General features: G+C 32.0%; 2 protein-coding genes across 2 annotated transcripts; both read left to right on the forward strand.

Moving 5' to 3' along the window:
* The first annotated feature begins 1463 nt into the window (after positions 1–1463).
* On the forward strand, positions 1464–4406 carry LOC111913635 (probable ubiquitin-like-specific protease 2B). The gene is given in 16 exon segments (XM_052767805.1): positions 1464–1507; positions 1595–1670; positions 1846–1938; positions 2182–2223; positions 2269–2366; positions 2576–2672; positions 2733–2741; positions 2788–2859; positions 2969–3003; positions 3140–3194; positions 3196–3341; positions 3414–3469; positions 3557–3653; positions 3726–3816; positions 3937–4056; positions 4128–4406. Coding segments are annotated over 16 exon segments (1410 nt in total).
* A 4928-nt stretch (positions 4407–9334) lies between these two features.
* On the forward strand, positions 9335–21324 carry LOC111904771 (long chain acyl-CoA synthetase 1). Its single transcript, XM_023900493.3, has 19 exons — positions 9335–9659; positions 17145–17208; positions 17319–17408; positions 17639–17695; positions 17780–17828; positions 17950–18026; positions 18120–18159; positions 18246–18340; positions 18441–18608; positions 18720–18830; positions 18904–18991; positions 19091–19157; positions 19241–19316; positions 19431–19548; positions 19751–19996; positions 20403–20542; positions 20633–20815; positions 20891–21010; positions 21096–21324. Exons 1-19 carry the CDS (start codon positions 9502–9504, stop codon positions 21129–21131), a joined length of 1983 nt encoding a protein of 660 aa, XP_023756261.1. The 5' UTR covers positions 9335–9501; the 3' UTR covers positions 21132–21324.
* The last annotated feature ends 967 nt before the right edge of the window (positions 21325–22291 follow it).

The raw sequence follows: 22291 nt of genomic DNA on the forward strand, positions 1-22291 counted from the left end.
GTGTCGCTTTATAATTTTTCACTCAAAACGCGCGTTCAAGGGGGAAATCAAATCCTCTTAAAATTCTAAAATTTTTAAATACCCCGCTTCAAGATCTCCCTTCATTCTCTTCTTCCCTTCTCTCTACAAACCCTAATCATAGATACCATATCTTCTTACTTCGGTTGCTATAGTTTAATTGGACCAAAATTAATCATATATTAATTTTTTTAGCCCAAGGCAGTGGAGCTGAACACGAACACATGGGAAATTACAGCATCTCAAGCCTAAATCGAAGCAATCAAACATATTTTAGTCCTCTATCTTACATTGAGAATCATTTCCCCTCCCATTGCCGACCCCTTTGGAGCGATTTCTAGGGCTTGAATCAACATTTACCCATGTCGACACTCCATCTAATGCCCTCATCGCCTTTTTTTTCTTTTTGTGGAGGGGGTGATTCTAATTAGGTATATGCTATTCCATGTTTAGATTTCTGTAATTGCAATCCTCTCCTCCCATCAATATGATAATAAATGAAGATGAATAAGTCAAAATTTTGTTTTATTTTTTGGTCCCAATTTCTTTTTCTCTCACCCCTTCCATTCCATGGGCAGAGGTCAGCGGGTCGTCAAGCCTGGTTTTCATTCGCATGCCATAATTCATGCAGGTGCTGGAGTTCAAGCCCTGACAAAAGAACACTTCAAAACTGTTCGATTTTGGACAAAAACGACATGGGTAGCGATCGTAAGTCGAAAAAGAAGGGGTCTCCGGCTGAGTCCTCGTCGGAAGGTTTTTGTTCTTTCTCTTCGTTACCAATATTTCTCTGTTTATACAATTTTCAATACGAATTGATGAGGATACTCATGTTATGTAGACGGAGGGAAGAACAAAAGGCGTAGAAGTTCAGAAACAAAGAGTGATAAGAAAGAGAGAGACTCCGATAGGAAGCACAAATCGCATAAATCTTCAAGTACTAAAGGTACGCTTCGCTACATCATGAGCTTACATCCAGTTTTAGTTTTGTTGTTGATTTGTTTCTGTAATGGAGGAAAGCTAGGGTTTAATTTGTTGTCGAGTATCATCTTAGTATAAACACTCTCGATGCGATTAGTTACATAATCAAGCTACTTAGTGCGATTAGGGTTTTTCAGCTGTCTGTCTGCGCATTCTGTTTTCCATTCACTAAGATACGATACCCAATTTTTAGTTTTCTGATGAATCTGATACCTTTGTTCTTGTGCAATTGGGATTTGGAACTAAGAATCCAGTTGTAAGGACTTGTATCCTGCCAAACTTTTTACAAATATGTCACGTTATTTTTGCATTTTTTGTCTCACTCCCACCCACAAAGGTGGATAGACTGATAGAGACTCACACTTGATCTTTATATGTGTAGAAAAGACATAAATACCCTCCTATTGAGTCTTGAGTGTTTCATATTTGTTCTAATCTTATTTCTTCTACCCTCTAAAAACACACAGATGAATGGGTGTCAAACACATGTTGATGACACTGAAAATCTAAAGTAAGTTATCAGTTACTACTTACTAGTTTTTGTTCTTTAAGCCTAAATGTTTTTTTTGCATAATTTAATTATTTTGCATATTTATAGGACACATCGAAGCATATTGGTTGGAAATATACATGTGTTTTTTAACCCAAGTCGTGGGGATATTAAGCTCGGTCAGGTACTTAACAAAATTATTATTATTATTATTATTATTATTATTATTATTATTATTATTATTATTATTATTATTATTATTATTATTATTATAAAAATGATTAAAAAAGTGTATTGTTTAACATAATCATACAGTTTGAGCAAATTTTGACACATTTGACTTTTTTTTGACCAATAAGGTACGATTATTTCTTGCAAAGGCTCATAGACTTTTGGAGACATGGGGCAATATACCAATTATACTTGGTGGAGATTTTAATAGTATGCCTCAGGTATTAAATTAAATATGATTATATTGTTTTTTTGATAGTATGTATAAAGTAGAGTTAAACCTATACATTGTATTTAAATATATATTATAAAGAATTTAACCAATCTATATTTTATTTCACTTAAACATTTGTGTGTCCTCATCTATTCATATTTTTTTTCAGAGTGCAATGTATCAGTTCATAGCTTCATCAGAGTTTTTTTTTTTTTTTTTTTTTTTTTTTTTTTTTTTTTTTTTTTTTTAGATGCAGAGTTTTATTTACTATGAATCTATGATGAATATCAATGTTTAATATTTTATGTTTATTGATTTATTTAATTTTTCTTCTCAGTTAAACATCCAACACCATGAACGCAAAAAAATATGTGGGCAGAATTGTCCATTACATTACCCAACATTTCAGTGTCATAGTAATTATTATTCTTCTAGGTCTGTTAATCCAATTATTTTTTCACCTCTTATCTGTGCAAAAGATGTAAATGCCCTCCCCTCCCCCTCATCGAAAATTGCCTTAGAAAGCTTCTTCACTGTCCAACTATTTTTGATAATGAGAACAAGGACATTTACGTCTTTTGCACATATATAAGAAATTGCATTTTGTAGTATTTGTCCCATTTACATGAGTCCTTTTTTAAAAGGTGGAATAAAGAAGAAATAAGGTTAGCAACAGGAACAAAACACTCAACTTACCTTAAACACAAACTAAAACTCAAAAGTGCATATCATGGAGTTCCTGTAAGTTTATTATTTTCTCTAATTTCCTTTTTATCTTTTTAAATTTTGTTTGTGCTTCAGTGTAATTATGTAATTTACAGTTTCTATATGAGTTGGTTATGATTTTTTTTTTCAGGCGACACGTTTGACAAGAGATGAATATGGAGAACCCTTAGCAACATCTTTTCACTCCAGATTTATGGGGACAGTTGATTACATATGGTAAATCTAATTACATATAGTTTATCCTAAAAGTTGAGTGCATATTTTTACCTTACTTATTTGATGTCAAGTATGTCTAAAAATGCAAAAAAAAGTTTGTCAATGACACTATCATTGACTTTTATGTCAAGTATGTTTACCTTACTTATTTGATGGAATGAATTACTTTCATAACAATCCATTTTACAAATATAAAAACTTAAATGTACATCAGACTAGAAGTCATTACATATGAAATTTTATTCTAACTTTCTAACTGATGATAGATACTTGAAGAACAAAATCAGGCCTGAAGAGAGACAGAGGTTTCATTTTTTCAATAGTTTTTTTCTTCCGGAAGCTAGCTGACCCAGAAAAAGAACCTCTAGATGCCCTTGAAGGGAAAACAGCTTTTCAACACGTAAGAAAGTGGACATGAAAAGTTAATCTTTTTGAGAAAGACTTTGTCTTTATTCCTGTAATTTACAAGTAAGTTGGAAAACAGTTTGCTTTCTATACATTTCATTTGAACAGTTGACAATTATTTCTGTTGTTTGACAGCTATCATTGGAGTCTTATTGTGATGTGTCATCTTGGGGAAGTTGCGAAATACAAGGGTATATCTGTCATTTCTCTTTGACATCTTCAAGTATTTTATGAGGCATGGTTATCCCTTTTTTCTAATGTTATAATCTGGTTTATAGATGAAGAAGATGTAACTGAGTTGATTAAAGTGCCATGTGTTCTGCATATGGATCCTATCAGAGGTAGTCATACTGGTTTGAAAGGTCTTATGCAAAGGTAACATTTTTTTTATTATATAAACATTTTATTTTATTTTTAAATTATAAACCTTTAAATATGCCATTCTAGCTATCTGAAAGAAGAGTGGAAAGGGAGGCAGTAGGAGGCATCTAAAGATATATCATCAAGATTCGATAATCTACGCTTTATTTCACTTGAGGTATCATCTGGATAAATAATGTTTCAAAATTATTTGAGAAATGGAAAGGAAAAATATACGAGGGCAAAATCGTGAATTTGTATTAAATTCTAAAATCTGAATTTTGTGTTGTTTTTGCAGTTACCACAGCAGCCGAATTCATTCGACTGTGGTTTATTCTTGCTCCATTATGTAGAACTTTTCTTGGAGCAAGCCCCGATTAATTTTAATCCATTTAAAATCACAAAAAGTGTCCACTTTGTAAGGACATGGACCATTTATGTAAAAATTAATAATATAAGTGAGCTGTTGTTTGTGAATATGTGACTCAGCTAAATACGGATTGGTTTCCACCTGCTGATGCATCCTTGAAAAGGGTGGTTATTCAGAGACTGGTGTATGATCTCCTACAACAACCTTATGATGAAGCTGAAGCCTTTTACAAAGTATTTTCCCAAGTAAGTGCAAAAAGATTTCTTTTGGCAAAGTTTCATATCAATTTTGATCCTTGTGTTAACTTTAACAACCCTTTTGTTAAATTAATAAATATGACTGTTTTGCCCTTATCCGATTCTTGGATTTTATATTTCATTGGATGCTTGCAGCTTTGACCAGCCTTTTGAAGAAGTTATATATCCAAAAGAGGATGTTGATGCTGTTTCCATTAGTAAGAGAGACGTTGATTTGCTGCTACCAGACACATTTGTGAATGACACCATCATTGACTTTTATGTCAAGTATGTTTATCTTACTTATTTGATGGAATAAATTACTTTCATAACAATCCATATTACAAATATAAAAACTTAAATGTACATCAGACTAGAAGTCTTTACATATGAAATTGTATTCTAAATTTCTAACTGATGACAGATACTTGAAGAACAAAATCAGCAAAATGAAGCCACTTGATTTAAATCTTGCAGCATTATCAGCAAAATGCAATAAAGACTTGGAGTTGAATTTGGCTAAGTCATTATTGAGTGAGATGGGCCAATGTACAACTGCTTATCCATATAATCAACTGTTTGGAGCATTAGTCTTAAAGAATTATGAAAGGGAAGATGCAACTTTACTTAGTTGGAATTTGATGTACATAGTAGATTAGATGCAAATTTATATATTGTAAGAAATAGAATTGTATGACATTAGATTTATTCAATGGATTTTATTTTTTGTATATGGTATTTTATTTTCTATTATGAAACATTAAATACAAATTTAATTTGAAAGTAAGTAAATATATAAATAATATATTTTTTTATACATTTAAAATTATGATACGCAAAAATGTGTGTCATATTCATTTATGACATGGCCTTTCTTGACAGGGGCTTTCTTGATACGCATTGCGTGTCATTAACATGCGCGTCGTAAGGTTACGACACACGAAAGCGTGTCGTCTTCTTTTATGACAGGGCCTTCCTTGATACGCATTGCGTGTCGTAAACGCGCGTCGTAATTGTACGTCGTAAATGAGTGTCATAAATGCGCGTCGTCTATAGACGACGCGCAAAAGCGCGTCGTCTCTCTTTATGACAGGGCCTTCCTTGACGCGCATTTGCGCGTCGTCTGAGCCTTTTACGACGTGCAATGAGCGTCGTAAAAGGCTGTTTTTCTAGTAGTGTTTAGTAATTTGAATACGTTCAACCTTACACAACTATCGTCATTTTCATGAATTATCACTAATTCTTTTTCATTGTTGTGCTCACACATCGTTTTTCACTTATTTTCATTCTTATAGAATACAATTCAATAAACACTCTGACAAAATTCTGACAGAATGAGAATAATAATAATAAGTCTATAATAACCTTATAAACGATTTAATTAGTAAGATATATGATAATAACAACAGTTATGTAAGATTAAACGTATTTATATTATTAAACAACATATTTTATTTGTCATTCTCACATAATAGCATTGTCCACACGTCTGCACAATACATGTCAATCCATATTTGAACCTTGCTCTCTCTCTCTCTCTCTCTCTATATATATATATATATATATATATATATATATATATATATATATATATATATATATATATATATATATATAGAGAGAGAGAGAGAGAGAGATATAGGCCAGGCTATTCACATGGAAGGTGGGTCCAATGACCTACCTAATTTTTCTAGCTTTTTTTTTTTACCTACATTAGGAAAAATTTAGAACCTATCTTGTAACATCCCAAGTTTTGTCATTTGTAGTCCCTAGGGATGGAAGGGTAAAGTTATGAAGAGCCTAAGGGCTAAATTGTAATTTTGGGACCAGGAGGAGTACGCTGCGCGTACATAAGGGTATGTTGAGCGTACTAGGGCGCGCCCTAATACGCTGGGCGTACTCATAACAGAAGGAAACCCTAATATCTTGGGTTGGGGGCTATATAAACATCCTTATGGCTGATATTCTCTCCTCCTTCTGAGCCACCATCTTCCAAAAACATCCCCAAACCCAAGTTCTTATGTGTGAGAGTGAGTTGGTGGGTATTTTGAGCTCTTGAAGGTGAAGCCATTACAACAAATACTTGAAGAAGGAGATTGGTTCGTAGATCTGAAGTTGTGTTTTGCCCTATAAGCTCCAGAAGGTAAAAAGCTTCAAACTTTGTGCTTGTAGGTCATAGATCTAGCATTTCTAGCATTATGGAACCATTTCTTGTCCCAAAATCCCCAATATGGTGCATGATGCATTTTGGACGAGATAAGTTGTCCTTTCTGGACCTTGAAGAGGTCTTAAGTGATAAAAATGAGGTTCCAATGGCTTAATATGTCCCATGCATGTAGTTGAAGGGTCTTAATGGATTAAGACCTTGGATTAAGAGCTTTTTGGACGTCCAAAGTGATAAAGTTCGAAACTTTATGAGTCCTATGCATATTTGGTCACTGGATCTGGAGTTTGGGCTTAAGTGCTTAAGCCATTAAGCACTTATTAGGGTTTTGGTGAAACCCTGTGTACGTCCAGCGTAAGGTTTTGTACGCCTAACATACTAAGTCAATGACCTAGTTTTCCAGTCAATGCGAGACCCGTGTACGCCCTGCGTAGCCTTGGGGTACGCCCAGCGTACGCCTTCTGTGGACTTTTGGTGTTTTAGGTTTTGGGTTTGGGCTAGTAGGGTCTAGGCCTTGCTGGACTTTCTAAGTAGATATGTTTTGGACGAGTTTTAGTGATAGTGGATCATGGGGTTAGGCCCAACAATGAAGTTGGGCCGAATCTAGTAAATTGGCCCAATAATGGGCCTTGCATAAAGACTTTCAAGGTTATGGACTTGGAATTGGGCCTTGGCCCAATAAAAAAATTAGACATGATGGATTGAGTGGACCCTTAGCCAATGTTGTTATGTTGTGTAATGACTTGGTATTTATCATGTGATAGTTCGGGATTTTCCGGTGAGATAGCGATTCGGGAGTTGATACTTCAGTTCAGGTCGGCATTGCGAGGTGAGTTATCCTCACTATATCAACAGGGTCTAAGGCACCAAGGCCGGCCCTTTCTCGGATTGTATACTAGTATTTGTTTGATATGCTTATTGATCTGTTAGATGGGCGTCCTGGTAATTAGGACGGTATTATGTTTAGTGGCCTCGTTTAGTTCGGTATCCTGGTATATAGGATGAGACTATGTTAGTAACCGGTTAGGTCAGTATCCTGGTTAGGATGTTGCTATGCTATATGATCTGCAAGATCGGTTTGTTTGTCTATGGACTGTTATGTGATTATCTGTTATATGTGCACATGGTTGTTTGATTGAGGTTGGGTTGAGGCGGGTTCTACTTTGTGCTGTAGGCCAACATACCCAGGGCGCACCGGATAGACTGCAGACCCAGGAGGGCACATAGTCAGGCGAAGGCCCGACGAGCGGTCCGGATAGGCTGAAGGCCCCGAGAGGGCGGTCCAGACGTGCCGAGGCTCAGAGAGTGGGCCAGATAGACTGAAGGCCCGACATGGGCAGTCTAGTCAGACTGTAGACTCAGAGAGTGGACTGGTGGACTGAAGGCTTGATGCAGGCGGACCAGTCACACTGTAGACTCGAGATGCTTGGCTGTTCGGTTTGTTCATATGATATGATTATGATTATATGTCGTTGGTACTTTGGGGGAAACTCACTAAGTTTCGGGCTTACAGTTGTTGATTTTGTTATAGGTACCTCTGATGATCGTGGGAAGGCGAATGCGTGACCGTACACTTCCTCGTATTTTGCTTTGGATTTCTGGGATACTCTGATATAAACTATTTTGGAAACCTTTTTGTAATAACTTTGAGTATTTGAAATGTTTTAAAAGCTTAAATTTGGCATGAATTTTATTGACTTCACATATCTTACCAATAAAATCTTTGAATTTATATAGACAATTTACTATAAAAGCATTAGTGAACCATGTGGTTTTCTGTTCTAGACTCGCCACTATATATATATATATATATATATATATATATATATATATATATATATATATATATATACCCTAATAAATAAGAATGATTTTGCCACATGTCCTTCTCTCATTCAATTTGCCACATGTCATTTTGTCATAATTTAAAATATATTTATTTTCCACTTGTCATTTATTTCATTTTCCATATCTAATATATTATTAATTGGTTTCCATAAATTAAACCTACCATAATGATATTAATTTCAAATTTTAAATTTTAAATTTCAATTTTAATTTCAAATAAATTTACAGTTTAAACCTTTGTTTTTAACATTTTGTTATAATTAACCTGTTTAGTATACGGGTCTGATAACTAAATAATAATTTTAATTTATTTATTTTTTGCATGTTTTTTTCTCATAATTTTTATTTATTTCAAATTTCGAATTCAAATAAACTTCTCATTTAATCGTTTCTATTTAATATTTTGTTTTAATCAACCCGTATAATATACGGGTTTCACAACTAGTATATATATATATATATATATATATATATATATATATATATATATATATATATATATATATATATATATATATATATATATATATATATATATATATATATATATATATATATATATATTATTCTGCCATTCCTGGGATATGTTAATCGACTCCTCATTTAAATCAACCTGCCAGACTGCTTGGTTTTAGCATTTATACCCCACTCGACTTAATAAGAAAGAGCTTGTTCAAAGTCTAAAAACAAAAGGGTGAGGAAACAAATATGGATATTCATTTGAATCGAGCAATAAGTTGATTTATTCTTAGTTGTTGGTGACATGCATGATGGGGTTATCTTTTTGATGTTGTAACTATTTATTCTTGTGGTTGTTTCGTTGTGGAATGAATGGCGTCTTCAGAGACCAGAAAAAACATGTTGCATACATGTGTTTATCACACTATACTCCATATATAACTGCATTATAATTATCCCCGTTGGAAATGTACAAGTAGTCAAGTATATATATGTATGTATGCATATATAGCGTTACTGTATATACATAGGATGGGACCATTGTAGGTAGGCCACAGGAGGTTAAATGCATTAATTTGCTTTACTTAAATTCGTCATACCAACCAACACCACATGCATCTCTTTTTCATTTCAGTCATAGTACGTACTCGCCTTCTTTAATTTAATTGGTTTGTTGGTATCGAATCCCAACTATCTACAGTATTTCTTTGTGTTTTAGCGGATCCCGAAGCTGGATACTGATCATAAGCAACTAAGTGAGTAGCTAGCTAGCTAGCTAGACGAGAGATGGATAAACAGTTTTCTGTGAAGGTGGAGGAATCTGGAAGAAAAGGTGCCGGTGGTCATGATCCATCTGTTGGTCCTGTCTACCGTAATCTTCTTGCCAAACATTGTTTCCCACCACTTGATGATTCTCATTTGAATACTACTTGGGATGTTTTCAGGTATTATTTTATTTCTTCTTCCAAGTTCCAAACATTGTTGCCAAACATTGTCTCCTCAATAACTACTTTGTAGAGGTTTTTGTAAAACTAGGGTCGTAGAAATAGGTTTGTTTGAAAAGTATCTGAAGAAATAGGTTGGTTTTTAGTATGACCCACCGTTCTTAACAATTCTAACCTTGATAACACGTGTTTGGGGTATCTTTTCAAAGGGCAAAAGAACTTTTGGGAAAAGTTCCAAAAAATCAGGTTTTCCTGACTTTCCCTTTTTAAAAAACCCAAAAGAAGCTTTCAAGAAGCTTTTTCCAAACATTTTTTGTATGTTATCTTTTTCCAAAAGTTTTTTTCCCTTTCAAAAAGATATCCCAAACACCCCTTTATTTCTAACATTTCTAACTAACAAATTATATATATTACATTTGTAACCTTCCTGTGTTATAATTTTATTCCTTGAAGTTTTTTTTTTTTTTTTTTTGTTTACCTACTTTATTATTTTGAAAACATCAAATTTTACTCTTGTTATTAGTTACATATAATTAATTTACTTAAAATATATAGTTACAATTTATGTAGTATTTTTAACAAATTCAATAATCAAATATATCTCATTACTAACTAGAAATACACAACACTATTAATACAAGATCAATGAAATGTCTGAAACCTATGAAATGTTTTTAATTTATAATCCAAAATATCCAAAATATATTCCTAATGATATAACTTGTTAGAAATATAACAAAAAAAAAAGAAAAAAAAAAAAAAGAAAAACTATGTTATAATTAGAAAAGTAATTTTACAAATTAAATAACTTTAAAAAATGTATTTTCCTTTGAAAAAAAAATTGAAAATGCATTGTTTTTTTAACACTGACCATCGTTTTTCCATCTATGTCCAATGGTGACCTTTTTATTTTTGTTCAACGGCACAAAAGACATAACATTTTTGTATTTTTCGACTATGACACCATATGTTCCAATTTTTGTTTAAAATACATGTTTTTAATTATTTTTGAAAGTTTTGATATCGAATTTTGCACATCAACATCAGGGGTCCTAGTGAATGTGAGAATATATTTATTCCGAAATGTTCGATACATATAGTTTGAAATATCCGAAATACATTTTTATAGTCCAAAATGCCTGAAATATTGAAAATTTATAATCGGAAACGTCCATAATATACATTCATAAAGGATATATATATATATATATATATATATATATATATATGTATATATATATATATATATATATATATATATGTATATATATATATATATACATATATATATATATATATATATATATATATAGAGTGGTTCAAATGAGAACTATAAAAGATTAAGAATCCTAAGAACCTTAATTAATTAGTAATATGTACACGATACTCTTATTAAACATATTAAAATCCTAATTTTTTTTTGTCTTTTGGTATGAAAAGAGCACACTTATAATTTTTACACTCTAATATTTTCATCCATATATGCTCTCATATTTTAACACAAAACTTATATAAAATACAGATTTACACAGTCATTTTACAGTTTAATGCAAAAAAATTTATAACTTAATAAAAATTGTTTTACAATAATTCACTAATTCAAATAAATCAAAAAATCAAACTCTACCACCACATGCCGTCACCAACCACCTTTATCAATATAGTAGTTGTCATTTTTTCCAAATCAGATCTGTAAATAAAGTCAAGAATTAACAATTTAAATATTACATTCACAGTCTAATAAAGCCTATTAATTAAATCGTTTTGAATTTAATGCAAAACAATTATAAAAACTAATGGATTTTTACAAATTTATACAGTAAAAAAATAATATTCATAAGAAAATTAAAAAAAATTATAGATAAATCATTCATATTCTAACACATATAACAAAAAATTCACTGCAAAATGCAGAAATTCACAGTTTAAACAGAAATTCATAGTTTAATGCAGTCAAGTCATACTTTTAAATACAAAAATCACAGTTTAATATAAAAAAACTCACAGTTTAATATAGTGAAATTCACAATTTAGATCAATATTCACAACTTAATGCTATTAATTCAAAGTTTAAAATACAAAAAACATAGCTTAAACGTAAAATTTATAGTTTATTACAATAAATTTACAGTTTAATACAAAAAATATAAATTCACAAAAATTATATCGATTTAAGACTCTTAATACAGACAATTCACAGTTTAATATACAAAATTCACAGCTTAATATAATAAATTCACAATTTAAGACAAAAAAATTATATTTATAGTCATATTTTCAAATTAAAACTTATATTTAAGAGTTAATATATGAAGACATTTATATGTATTAAATAGTGAATTTAATATATTAAGTCGTGAATAAAATTTACAACGTAATACACAATTCATAGTTTAATATACAAAATTAATCAGATACATGTGTGCACCATATAAATTCACAGTTTAATAAAGTTTTGCAGAACTCTCATTCACAATTTTATAATCAGTTTAGGACTCTCGTTCATTGTATTTATAACATAAAAACATATTAATTCACACATTCACAGTAACTAACTTAAATAGAACTAAACAATAGTTAAAACATGAAAACATCACAGTTCAAAGCTTAAAAAAATTAAAATTCATATTATTTGAGAAAACACTAACATAATAACACACATTTTAAATTCAATTCATAACTTAACAACAATAAAACATAAAGTGAATAAAAACTTGATGCAAACATTATAAAAACAACATAATAAACATGGATTAACAACTTAATAGTAGAAAAAACTATGTTTAACAAAAGTAAACAATAAATGAGAAATTAGAACATTAAATTACAACTTAACAGAAAGAATAAAAAAAACTATGTTTAACATACCTGATGCAAATATGGTTTTGTTTTACTAAAGATCAGAGAGAAAAAAAATGGAGTTGAGTTGGCGGAGCTACACCAGAGCGGAAAGACAGTAGTTATGGTGGCCGTTGACATCAATCTCAAATCTAGTCCGTCAATCTCGTCAGAAATCGTAGATCTGAAGGCATAAATCATAGATCCATAAGCTAAAATCATAGATCTACTGTCGGAAATCATAGATCTAACGTCGGAGATCATAGATCTAACGTCGAAGATCATAGATTTGGATGGAACCACTTCAGATCTGTTGAAAACAAAGGATTTTGGAGGTTGAAGACATACATCTAAGGTTGGTAGAGGTGGTGGTGGACCAGGTGGTCTTTCATGGAGATCGAGAGAAAAAAAGATAGAGGACACCAGATCTGATGTAGATCTGGTGGTGTTTCACCAAAAAAATGAGGAGAAAAAGATGATGCTGGTATATGATGTGGATGATGGCTGGAACTGACGTCGGTAGGTGGTGGCGATGGTAGGTGGCGACGCCGGTAGGTGGTGGCGACGGTAGGTGGCAGCAATGGTGGTAGTTGATGATGATAGATAGAGTGTTTGTGTTTGAGCTGAGTGGGAGTGTTTGGATGCAAAAAAATAATTACACCAATCGTCCCTCGTGCAGGTGCCAGAAAGCATGTTTAGTCCCTATTTTCAAAAATTAACTCTGAACATCCCTCGTTTGGTTAAAAGTTGCACACTTCGTCCCTCTTGGCATAAAAAGACCATTTTGCCCTTATTTATTTATTTATTTATTTTTATCTATTTTCTATTTTTTTGTAATTATTAATTATTTATTTATTAAAAAAACTTTTAAAAAGAAATCGGGGCCCTAAGCAGACATTCATAACTCGTCTCCCAAACCCCTTTCTTCTTCGAAACACCTCGTATCCACGATCACCACCCACAATCGCAACTCCGACGACACCTTTTGCCGACTTCATTACTCCGGCGACTTCTCCGGGCGACTCCACCAAGCCACCCCTTCTCTTTCCCCAATTTCCTTTCTTCATCTTCTTCTTTGAATTCGATCGTTCATCTCCGCCACACACACGTTCTCTCTCTTCATTATCCTCTTTCTAATATCCGACACCTCCATCTATCACCGCTATCACCTCCTGTAACTGATGGGTTTTGGGCATAAGACATCCTATGTGCTCATACAAACCCTAAAGCTCGGATCTAGGTTTCTCTATTGTACATACTTTGAATCCAAGACTTGAACCCTAATTCTAGCATATGGAAATCAGAATTCACATGTAAATAGGTTTAAGAACATACCTTGATTGTTATATAGCAATAACAATCCAATTCCTCCTTGAATTGACCTTGGAAAGCTGAGAGTCACAAGTGTCACTCCTCTAATGGCTTACAAACACCATAAGCAAGTGGAGAAGGTATATAGAGAGAGGAGGGAGGTTAGAATTCGTTTCTAAGACTTCTTGGGAAGGGATACACGAATTCATGACCTAGGGGTTGTTTATATAGGTGTAGAGATAGGGTTTCAGTCATTATCCTTATCTAGTTGATCATCCATTTAAGCAACCAATAAGATAATCCTTGAATCCTTATCATACTCGAATTCTAAGGCTTTCCAACCTTAAATTCGTTCACCATACTTATAAGATAATTCTTACCTTATTTTGTAACTATCACATAATTACAAATCAGCCCCTCTAGTTTAATTAATTACACTTGATCACAAAATTAATTCTTAATTAATTATTGACCAATATTAATTAAACAAATATGATTTCTCCTTTAATATATTATTCTTATAACATATTAATAAATCATATTATCCTCTCTCTCTTTATTCATTTCTCCAATCAAGTTGCTTTGGTGAAGGCAACCCAAAAGGACCATGCACCATCGGGTCAAGTACATACCAAAATAGTTATGGACTTAGACACTAATCCAACAGTAACCAGCACTAGTCATCATTCAAATCTCAAAATATGAACCCTAAACTTGTAAATCGAAGAAGAGGGAGATTCAGATCGGAGAAGCAAGCTCATATCGAACCCAAATCTTCTCAATTGACGACGAAGACGGAGAGGGGATCACATTCCATGCGGTGTTTGATATGGTTTTCAGGCCCTAATTTCGTGGCAGTTCTAGGCGGTTTTGGTGAAGGTGAGATTCAGAAATGGTTGTCGGTATTCAACAGCAAGTTTGATTGTTAAGAGGTGGCATTTGAAGGCGACAATTTTCGAGGGTGGTTGCAACAACGGTTGCTATTTTCGGTGATGTGGAGGTTAGAAACAGGTGGTGTAGAGGTTGGGTTCCCTGATGGGCAACCGGTGTTACCGGTGAAGTGGTTCCTGTTAAAGGCGGTGTTCAGGAAAAAAATGGTTGATGGTTCTATGAATACGGGAGGCTACAAAAAAAGTGACCAAATTTTGACTTTAAGGGGTGTGCTCCGGTGGTGGTTGGTCGGAACTGGTGGATCTGTGGTTTTGCAAGAATTAACAGAAGATGGAGGAAGAGAGATGAGCAAAAGGAAGGTGGGGGGGGGGGGGGGTAGGGTGGTAGGGATGTTTGGGTTTTTTCTTTTATTTTTAAATTAGTAATATTTATTATAACATTTAAATTAATTGGAAAATAAATACAAAAGGGCATAATAGTCATTTTATAACTCGTAAGGGATGAAGCTTGCAAATTTAAACTTATGAGGGATGAAGCGTGCAACTATTAATCAAACGAGGGATGATCCGAGTTAATTTTTGAAAATAGGGACTAAACGTGCTTTCTAGCACCTACACGAGGGACGATTGGTGTAATTTACCCAAAAAATAACTCAGATCTTATTTTGTAGTTTAAGTTAGGGGTTCTTAGGGTTCTTAACATTTAGGGGTTTTCATTTGAACTTTTATTTATATATATATATATATATATATATATATATATATATATATATATATATATATATATATATATATATATATATATATATATATATATATATATATGCGTGAATTTTTTAAAATTTTAGACTATACATTTCATACTAAATTTTTTTTCAATTTACGAACTAAACCATAATGAAAGAAAAATCACCCTTTCAAATTTTATAAGTTAGTATTTAATTAATATTATAATTTAACGTTTACTTGGTATAATAATATGGTTTTAATAGATCTTTTATTTATGAGTTTTATGTATTTAAAGGTATTGATAAGATATATTTTAAGATTTATTTTGTTAAAAATAATACATAAATTATATATTTTAAATAAAGTAAATTATCTATAATATATAATAAAGTTAAAATTTGGAGTTTTGTATAATAAAAGAGGTAAACAAAAAATAAGATAAAACTACTGAAGTTGTAACATATTAGGGTTAAAAATGAAAATATATATAATTTGTTAGTTAAAACATATATATCATAGATGTAAACAAATATTAATCTAAAAGAGGTAAAATTTGGAGTTTTCGATCATAAAAGAGGAAAACAAAAAATAAAAATAAAATTTAAAATGTTGGAATGGTAACGTGTTAGTGTTGAAATATATATATATATATATATATATATATATATATATATATATATATATATATATATATATATATATATATATATATATACCCTTAAGGGTATATAAGCTTAGCTACACAAACCCATCATAATTAGTCGTTTTGTTAGATGCACTTATTAAAATGTTATTAAACTTCAATCCCTAACTTGATTTACTTTGATGACTTTCGAAATTTAACTATTATCTTCCTCTTATAGCACATTTTTTTGCCGAACAATTACTAGGCTATATATATTATAGTTGGAAATGAAAATCATGTAAGAAGAAGATAAATGTGAAATTTATAAAAATTTTGGAAGTAAATCAAGTTAGAAGTTGAATTCTAAGAATATTTAACAATTAGCATGTATATATATGACACAAAACAATGTAGTATGGTGAGTTTGGGTACTTAGGCTTATATATCTTTAAGGGTATATTCATTTTTCCCATATATATATATATATATATATATATATATATATATATATATATATATATATATATACACACACACAAACACACGAAGAGAGAGAGAGAGAGAGAGAGAGAGAGAGAGAGAGAGAATAGTTCAAATAAAAATAGTAAAGAATGTGAGAACGTAAAAACTCTATTTTTATGTTATTATGCTGCAGTGATTTTTGTATCCACATTTTTATGTCATTGTTCAACAAGAAATAAATGAATATTCATAGGTTAAAACTATAATTAAAATTTACTTCAAAAATGCACATACATAAATTTATAATAGAATAATAGCATTTTAATGAATATATGAATAGTAAAACATTAATATTTATATTAGAATTACTTCAACAATACATATATACAACATTTATTACAGAATAATAACATAAATATATTATTTTTATGTTCTCACATTATTTACTGTTAGATCAATAGAAATGTTAGAAATGTGGGCCAGTCTAAAAACTAGCCTACTTTTACAAAGGTTTTTCAAACAAACATACTTGTTCAAAATAATTTAAAAAGCAATCTATTTTTGCAAAAAAACTCCTATGTTGTATCTTTATCATGAATCTTTTATAATTAACCTCCAATATGCATGCAGGTCTTCTGTTGACAAGTATCCTGACAACAGGATGCTTGGATGGCGTGAAGTCGTTGATGGCAAGGTACAACCCAAACTACGCCTGTTTCTTCTTCTTTTAATTAATTATGTTATTTGCTTTGATTTTTTCATGTTGTGTTATTCGTATCATTAACATGTATTTTAATCTTTCAGTGGGGTCCATACATTTGGAAAACTTACAAGACTGTATATGAGGAAGTTCTGCATGTTTCCTATGCCATTAGGGCTTCTGGAGTCCAATCTGTAAGCATATATATGTTACAACTATACATATGTAATTTGATTTATATATATATATATATATATATATATATATATATATATATATATATATATATATATATATAATTTTCTAAATTGACTTGCTATGCTTGGTCTAAAGAATTCTCACAACTTTTTTTTTAATATTTAAGAAACTTAACCTTGTTTGTACAATTGTTGATTTGTAACAACAAGCTGTATGTGAATAATAGGGTTGTAAAGTTGGAATTTATGGATCAAATTGCCCTCAGTGGATTATAGCAATGGAGGTCAGTTTTCAACTCGATTCGTAATTTTACCATGATCTGTTTATGCATTAATTATATGTTACATGACTACGTGAATGAATATAGGCTTGCAATGCCCAGAGCATCATTTGTGTACCTCTATATGATACCCTTGGTAAAACTTGCTTCATTAAAACCGGACTTTTCTTTCTTCCCTTTTCACTTAATTATAAATTAACCTAAAACCCTCCCTTCCTTTGATCTTGATTGGATTTCTGTAAATATATATCCAACAGGGGCAGGGGCAGTAAACTATATTTTAGAGCATGCTGAAGTTGATATTGTTTTTGTCCAAGATAAAAAGGTTAAACAGGTGAGAACTTAGGCAAAGCTTAGTTTTTCCTTAAAATATATTAGTGCGTCAGCTTATGTGCTAAATAACTAAGCGCTCTGCTTAATTTGGCAGCTACTGGATCCTGAATGTACACATACTCGACGTCTCAAGGGTGAGAAAACCTTGTAAATATATGGAATTGCATGCATGCATGCAGTGACAACCGAATCAATTTCTTTGAACCCTGTTTAAATGCAGTGATTGTTTGCTTCACTTCCATGGAAGATGAGGAAAAGGAAAAGGCAGATTCCATTGGAATAAAATCTTTCTCATGGAATGACTTCCTTCATATGGTTCGCCAACTCTCATAACATCATGTTTCTCCATCAAGATATATATGCTTATGATTTGAGTAATTAAATTCAACTTTTTTCTATGATGTTGATCGAGTAGGGTAGCCAACATCCATCGGAGCTACAAACACCTCAGCCATCTAACATATGTACAATTATGTACACAAGTGGCACCAATGGAGATCCAAAAGGTGTTATATTAACACATGAAAATGCTACAACAACTATATTTGGGGTCGATCTTTTTATGAAACAATTTGAGGAAAAGGTATGAAGACATCTTCATGATGACTTACTTGATCATTTATCCTTTGGCTTGCTGCTTTCATATATATTCATGCTTTTTTCTGGCTCATGACTACGGAACCTTATATGATAGATGACTGTAGATGATGTTTATTTATCCTTTCTACCTCTCGCACATATCCTTGACCGTATGATTGAAGAATACTTTTTTCATATGGGTGCTTCTGTTGGCTTCTATCATGGGGTAAAATCTGATATATGTGTGTGTGTGTGTGTTTGTGTGTGTTACTTGATAATCTGAATGTTATCTTTTGAAGGATATAAATGCTATACAAGATGATATGATTGAACTGAAACCAACATTTTTGGCTGGGGTACCTCGTGTTTTGGAAAGAATTTATGAAGGTGTAGAAATTTGGGTCTAAACGAAACCTTTTTGCGGTTTTCCTAATCATGTTTTTTTACTCCATAGTTTCTTACTGATCACTTATAGTCGTCTTTTAGGTGTGTTGAAAGGACTAGAAGAACTTAATCCAAGGCGGAGGAAAATATTTGACATTCTATATAATCAGTAATCTATCAATAAATGATTTTGTCCACACAATTGGTTTTTGTGAATTTACTGTAGGTTTTGATATTCCTGTTGATTTGCAGCAAGCTTGGATGGTTAAAATCAGGTTATAAGCAAAATTATGCATCACCATTTGCAGATATGTTGGCGTTCAGAAAGGTTTCATTTATTTTCTACTCCAAATTTTGAACGTTTATCTGAATCCTTCAGTTATGTAAATGTATTTTCCTGGCTAAACGAAAAATGAATTTAAAGATGATTGTTTTCTTTCAGATTAGGAATAGACTGGGTGGTAGGATACGTCTTATTGTATCTGGAGGAGCCCCTTTAAGCCCCGAGGTGGAAGAGTTCTTGAGGGTCACATCATGTGCTTTTGTACTACAGGGATATGGTATGTGTAGTTTGATGATGAGATGTAATATTATTTGCATGCATATTATTAATAATAGGCTAATTCTATATGTACCTTCCAGTTATTTCGTGTACCCCTGTATAAGTGGGTGAACGTGTGTACCCCTATAATTTGGCAATTTATGTGAGTGACAGGGTACGTATAGTAGCAGCCTAATAATAATAAGTGTTTGTTGTGACAGGGTTGACAGAGACTTGTGGTTTAGCTGCAGTTGCATATCCATACGAAATGTCAATGGTGGGGAGTGTTGGTCCTCCTTTTGTATACACCGAGTTACGTCTTGAAGAAGTTGCAGATATGGGTTACGATCCTTTGGCATATCCTCCACGAGGTGAAATATGTGTCAGGGGGAAATCTTGTTTTGCCGGATACTACAAGAATCCAGAGTTGACAAATGAGGTGATGGTAGATGGGTGGTTTCATACAGGTTTAACTTCTTACTAGGCTTGTAAATTTGATTATCTATATGTGTATGTTGCAAGGATTGATATTATATATATATATATATATATATATATATATATATATATATATATATATATATAGAGAGAGAGAGAGAGAGAGCATGACATCAGCAATATGTTGAATTCTATAGAGTTAAATGGATTGCTACACCATAAACACATCATCCATTAAATACTTATACAACTTTACTTTTAACAACCAAAATCGATTAAACAACTATTCAATCCTAATCACCATTTTATTACTTCTATTAAACCATTTGATGATCATTAAAATTTCATTACTCATACTCCATTCAACTTCTATTCAATCATAGTCATCACCATATTCAACTCTTATATTACTTACATTGTGGATGTTCTTATCAGGTGACATAGGGGAGATATTACCTAATGGAGCAGTGAAAATTATTGATAGGAAGAAACATTTGATAAAGTTGTCACAGGGAGAGTATGTTGCACTTGAGCATCTAGAGAAAGTTTATGGCATCACTCCCATCGTTGAAGATGTAATCATTATCATCATTCATCTTCATTTGTTTTAGTACTTACAGTGTTAGTATTTGGAAAGTATATATGTGACCGTGTGGTGGTTTTAGATATGGGTGTACGGGGATAGTTTCAAGTCATCATTGGTGGCGGTAGTGGTACCTAACAAAGAACATGTAGAGAGATGGGGACATAAAAATGGCCACAAGAATTGCTTCTCCAGCCTCTGCACCCTCACTCAGCTACAAGATTACATCCTATGTGAACTAAAATCTACGGCACAAAGAAACAAGGTACTGCTCTACCTTGTAATTTTTTCCATCTCAACATATATATTTTCTAACTAAATGTAGTTTGGTTTTGTGTAGCTAAGAGGTTTTGAACATATTAAGGGCGTTATTGTGGAAGAAAAAACCTTTGAAGGGGAAAAAGATTTGCTGACACCAACATTGAAGAAAAAAAGAGACAAATTTCTTAGCTGTTACAAGGTACTAGTTAGCTACACTTGTATATATGATTTCCTCTGTTACATACTAGTTGGTTGAATTTGTTTCTTACGGTTTTGTGATACAGGTTCAAATTGATCACCTCTACAAAAACAAATCCTAAACCAAGATCACCTTATGTGTATGAATTCCAAAAGAGCATGATCAATTTCATTATCTTATTTATGTGTATTCTAATGCTCCTTTTCTATAAACAAGAAAAGGAAATTCAAATTATGACACCTACCAAAAAGACATGCCTATTAAAATAAGAACTATATATTTATCAACTCAATACCAACACTTTGAAGCATTAATTTTCTTTTACTATTTGGTCGATGGCTTTCAAAATTCATATCTTCGTACAAACAAAGAATTATTATGAATTCCTTAACATCAAGTGTGTTCAGTTATTATGATTTTTGAGCACATATCAACGAAAGAAATAACAAACAAAATTTTAATCATCATAATCCACCATGGATCTTGTTCTAGTGAACTTTTAGCAACAAAAATTAAAAGTAGAAGTATTAATTGTTTATAAAACTTTATTTCAGATGAAGTAGAAACCAAATTGGTCTTTTGTCTTAGATTATCTGAAGGTCTAAACCAATACCTCTCTAATGAAGTCACACCCCAAAAGTTTGATCCAAGCAATGAGACCAAGTCTTTTCTTCCTTTTCTCTTTGTCAAAAGTCGAACAACTTAAGAGGAGGGATTGTTGAGAGTTTGCACAAACCGAAAGGAAGACGACATTCAAGTAAGATAGATATCGAGATAAGGGTTAATTCGATATAAGAGGGGGCGGTTCCTTATAGGATTGACTTTCCCTTTTTTATGGCTTATCCATTTAAATATGATAATTATCCTTTCTTAATTGGTAAGTTAACATTATCCCTAAAAGAGATAATTACTAGAAATGGATATTACTGTTGGATTAGCGTCTAAGGCTGTAACTATATTTGGTAAGTACTTGACCCGGTTGTGCATGGTCCTTTTGGGTTGCCTTCACCTTAGCAACTTGACATGATTATTTGTAAAGAGAGAAGAGATATTATTGTTATTATATTATTATTTGATAGATATAAGTCATATATTAATTGAGAATTAATTTGGTGACTTAAAAAGGTTAATTGAATAAAGGGGCATAAACTGTCAAATGTGTGATAGTTGTGTTTTGGTCTATGTATCCTTATGGATATAAGGGTGGATGTATTTTAGGGTTGGGAGACCTTAAAATCGTCCAAGCCTAATATCTAGGAGGATCTTTGGATTGCTTAGGGC

Source organism: Lactuca sativa, chromosome 9, assembly GCF_002870075.4.
Source record: "Lactuca sativa cultivar Salinas chromosome 9, Lsat_Salinas_v11, whole genome shotgun sequence".
NCBI lineage: Eukaryota > Viridiplantae > Streptophyta > Magnoliopsida > Asterales > Asteraceae > Lactuca > Lactuca sativa.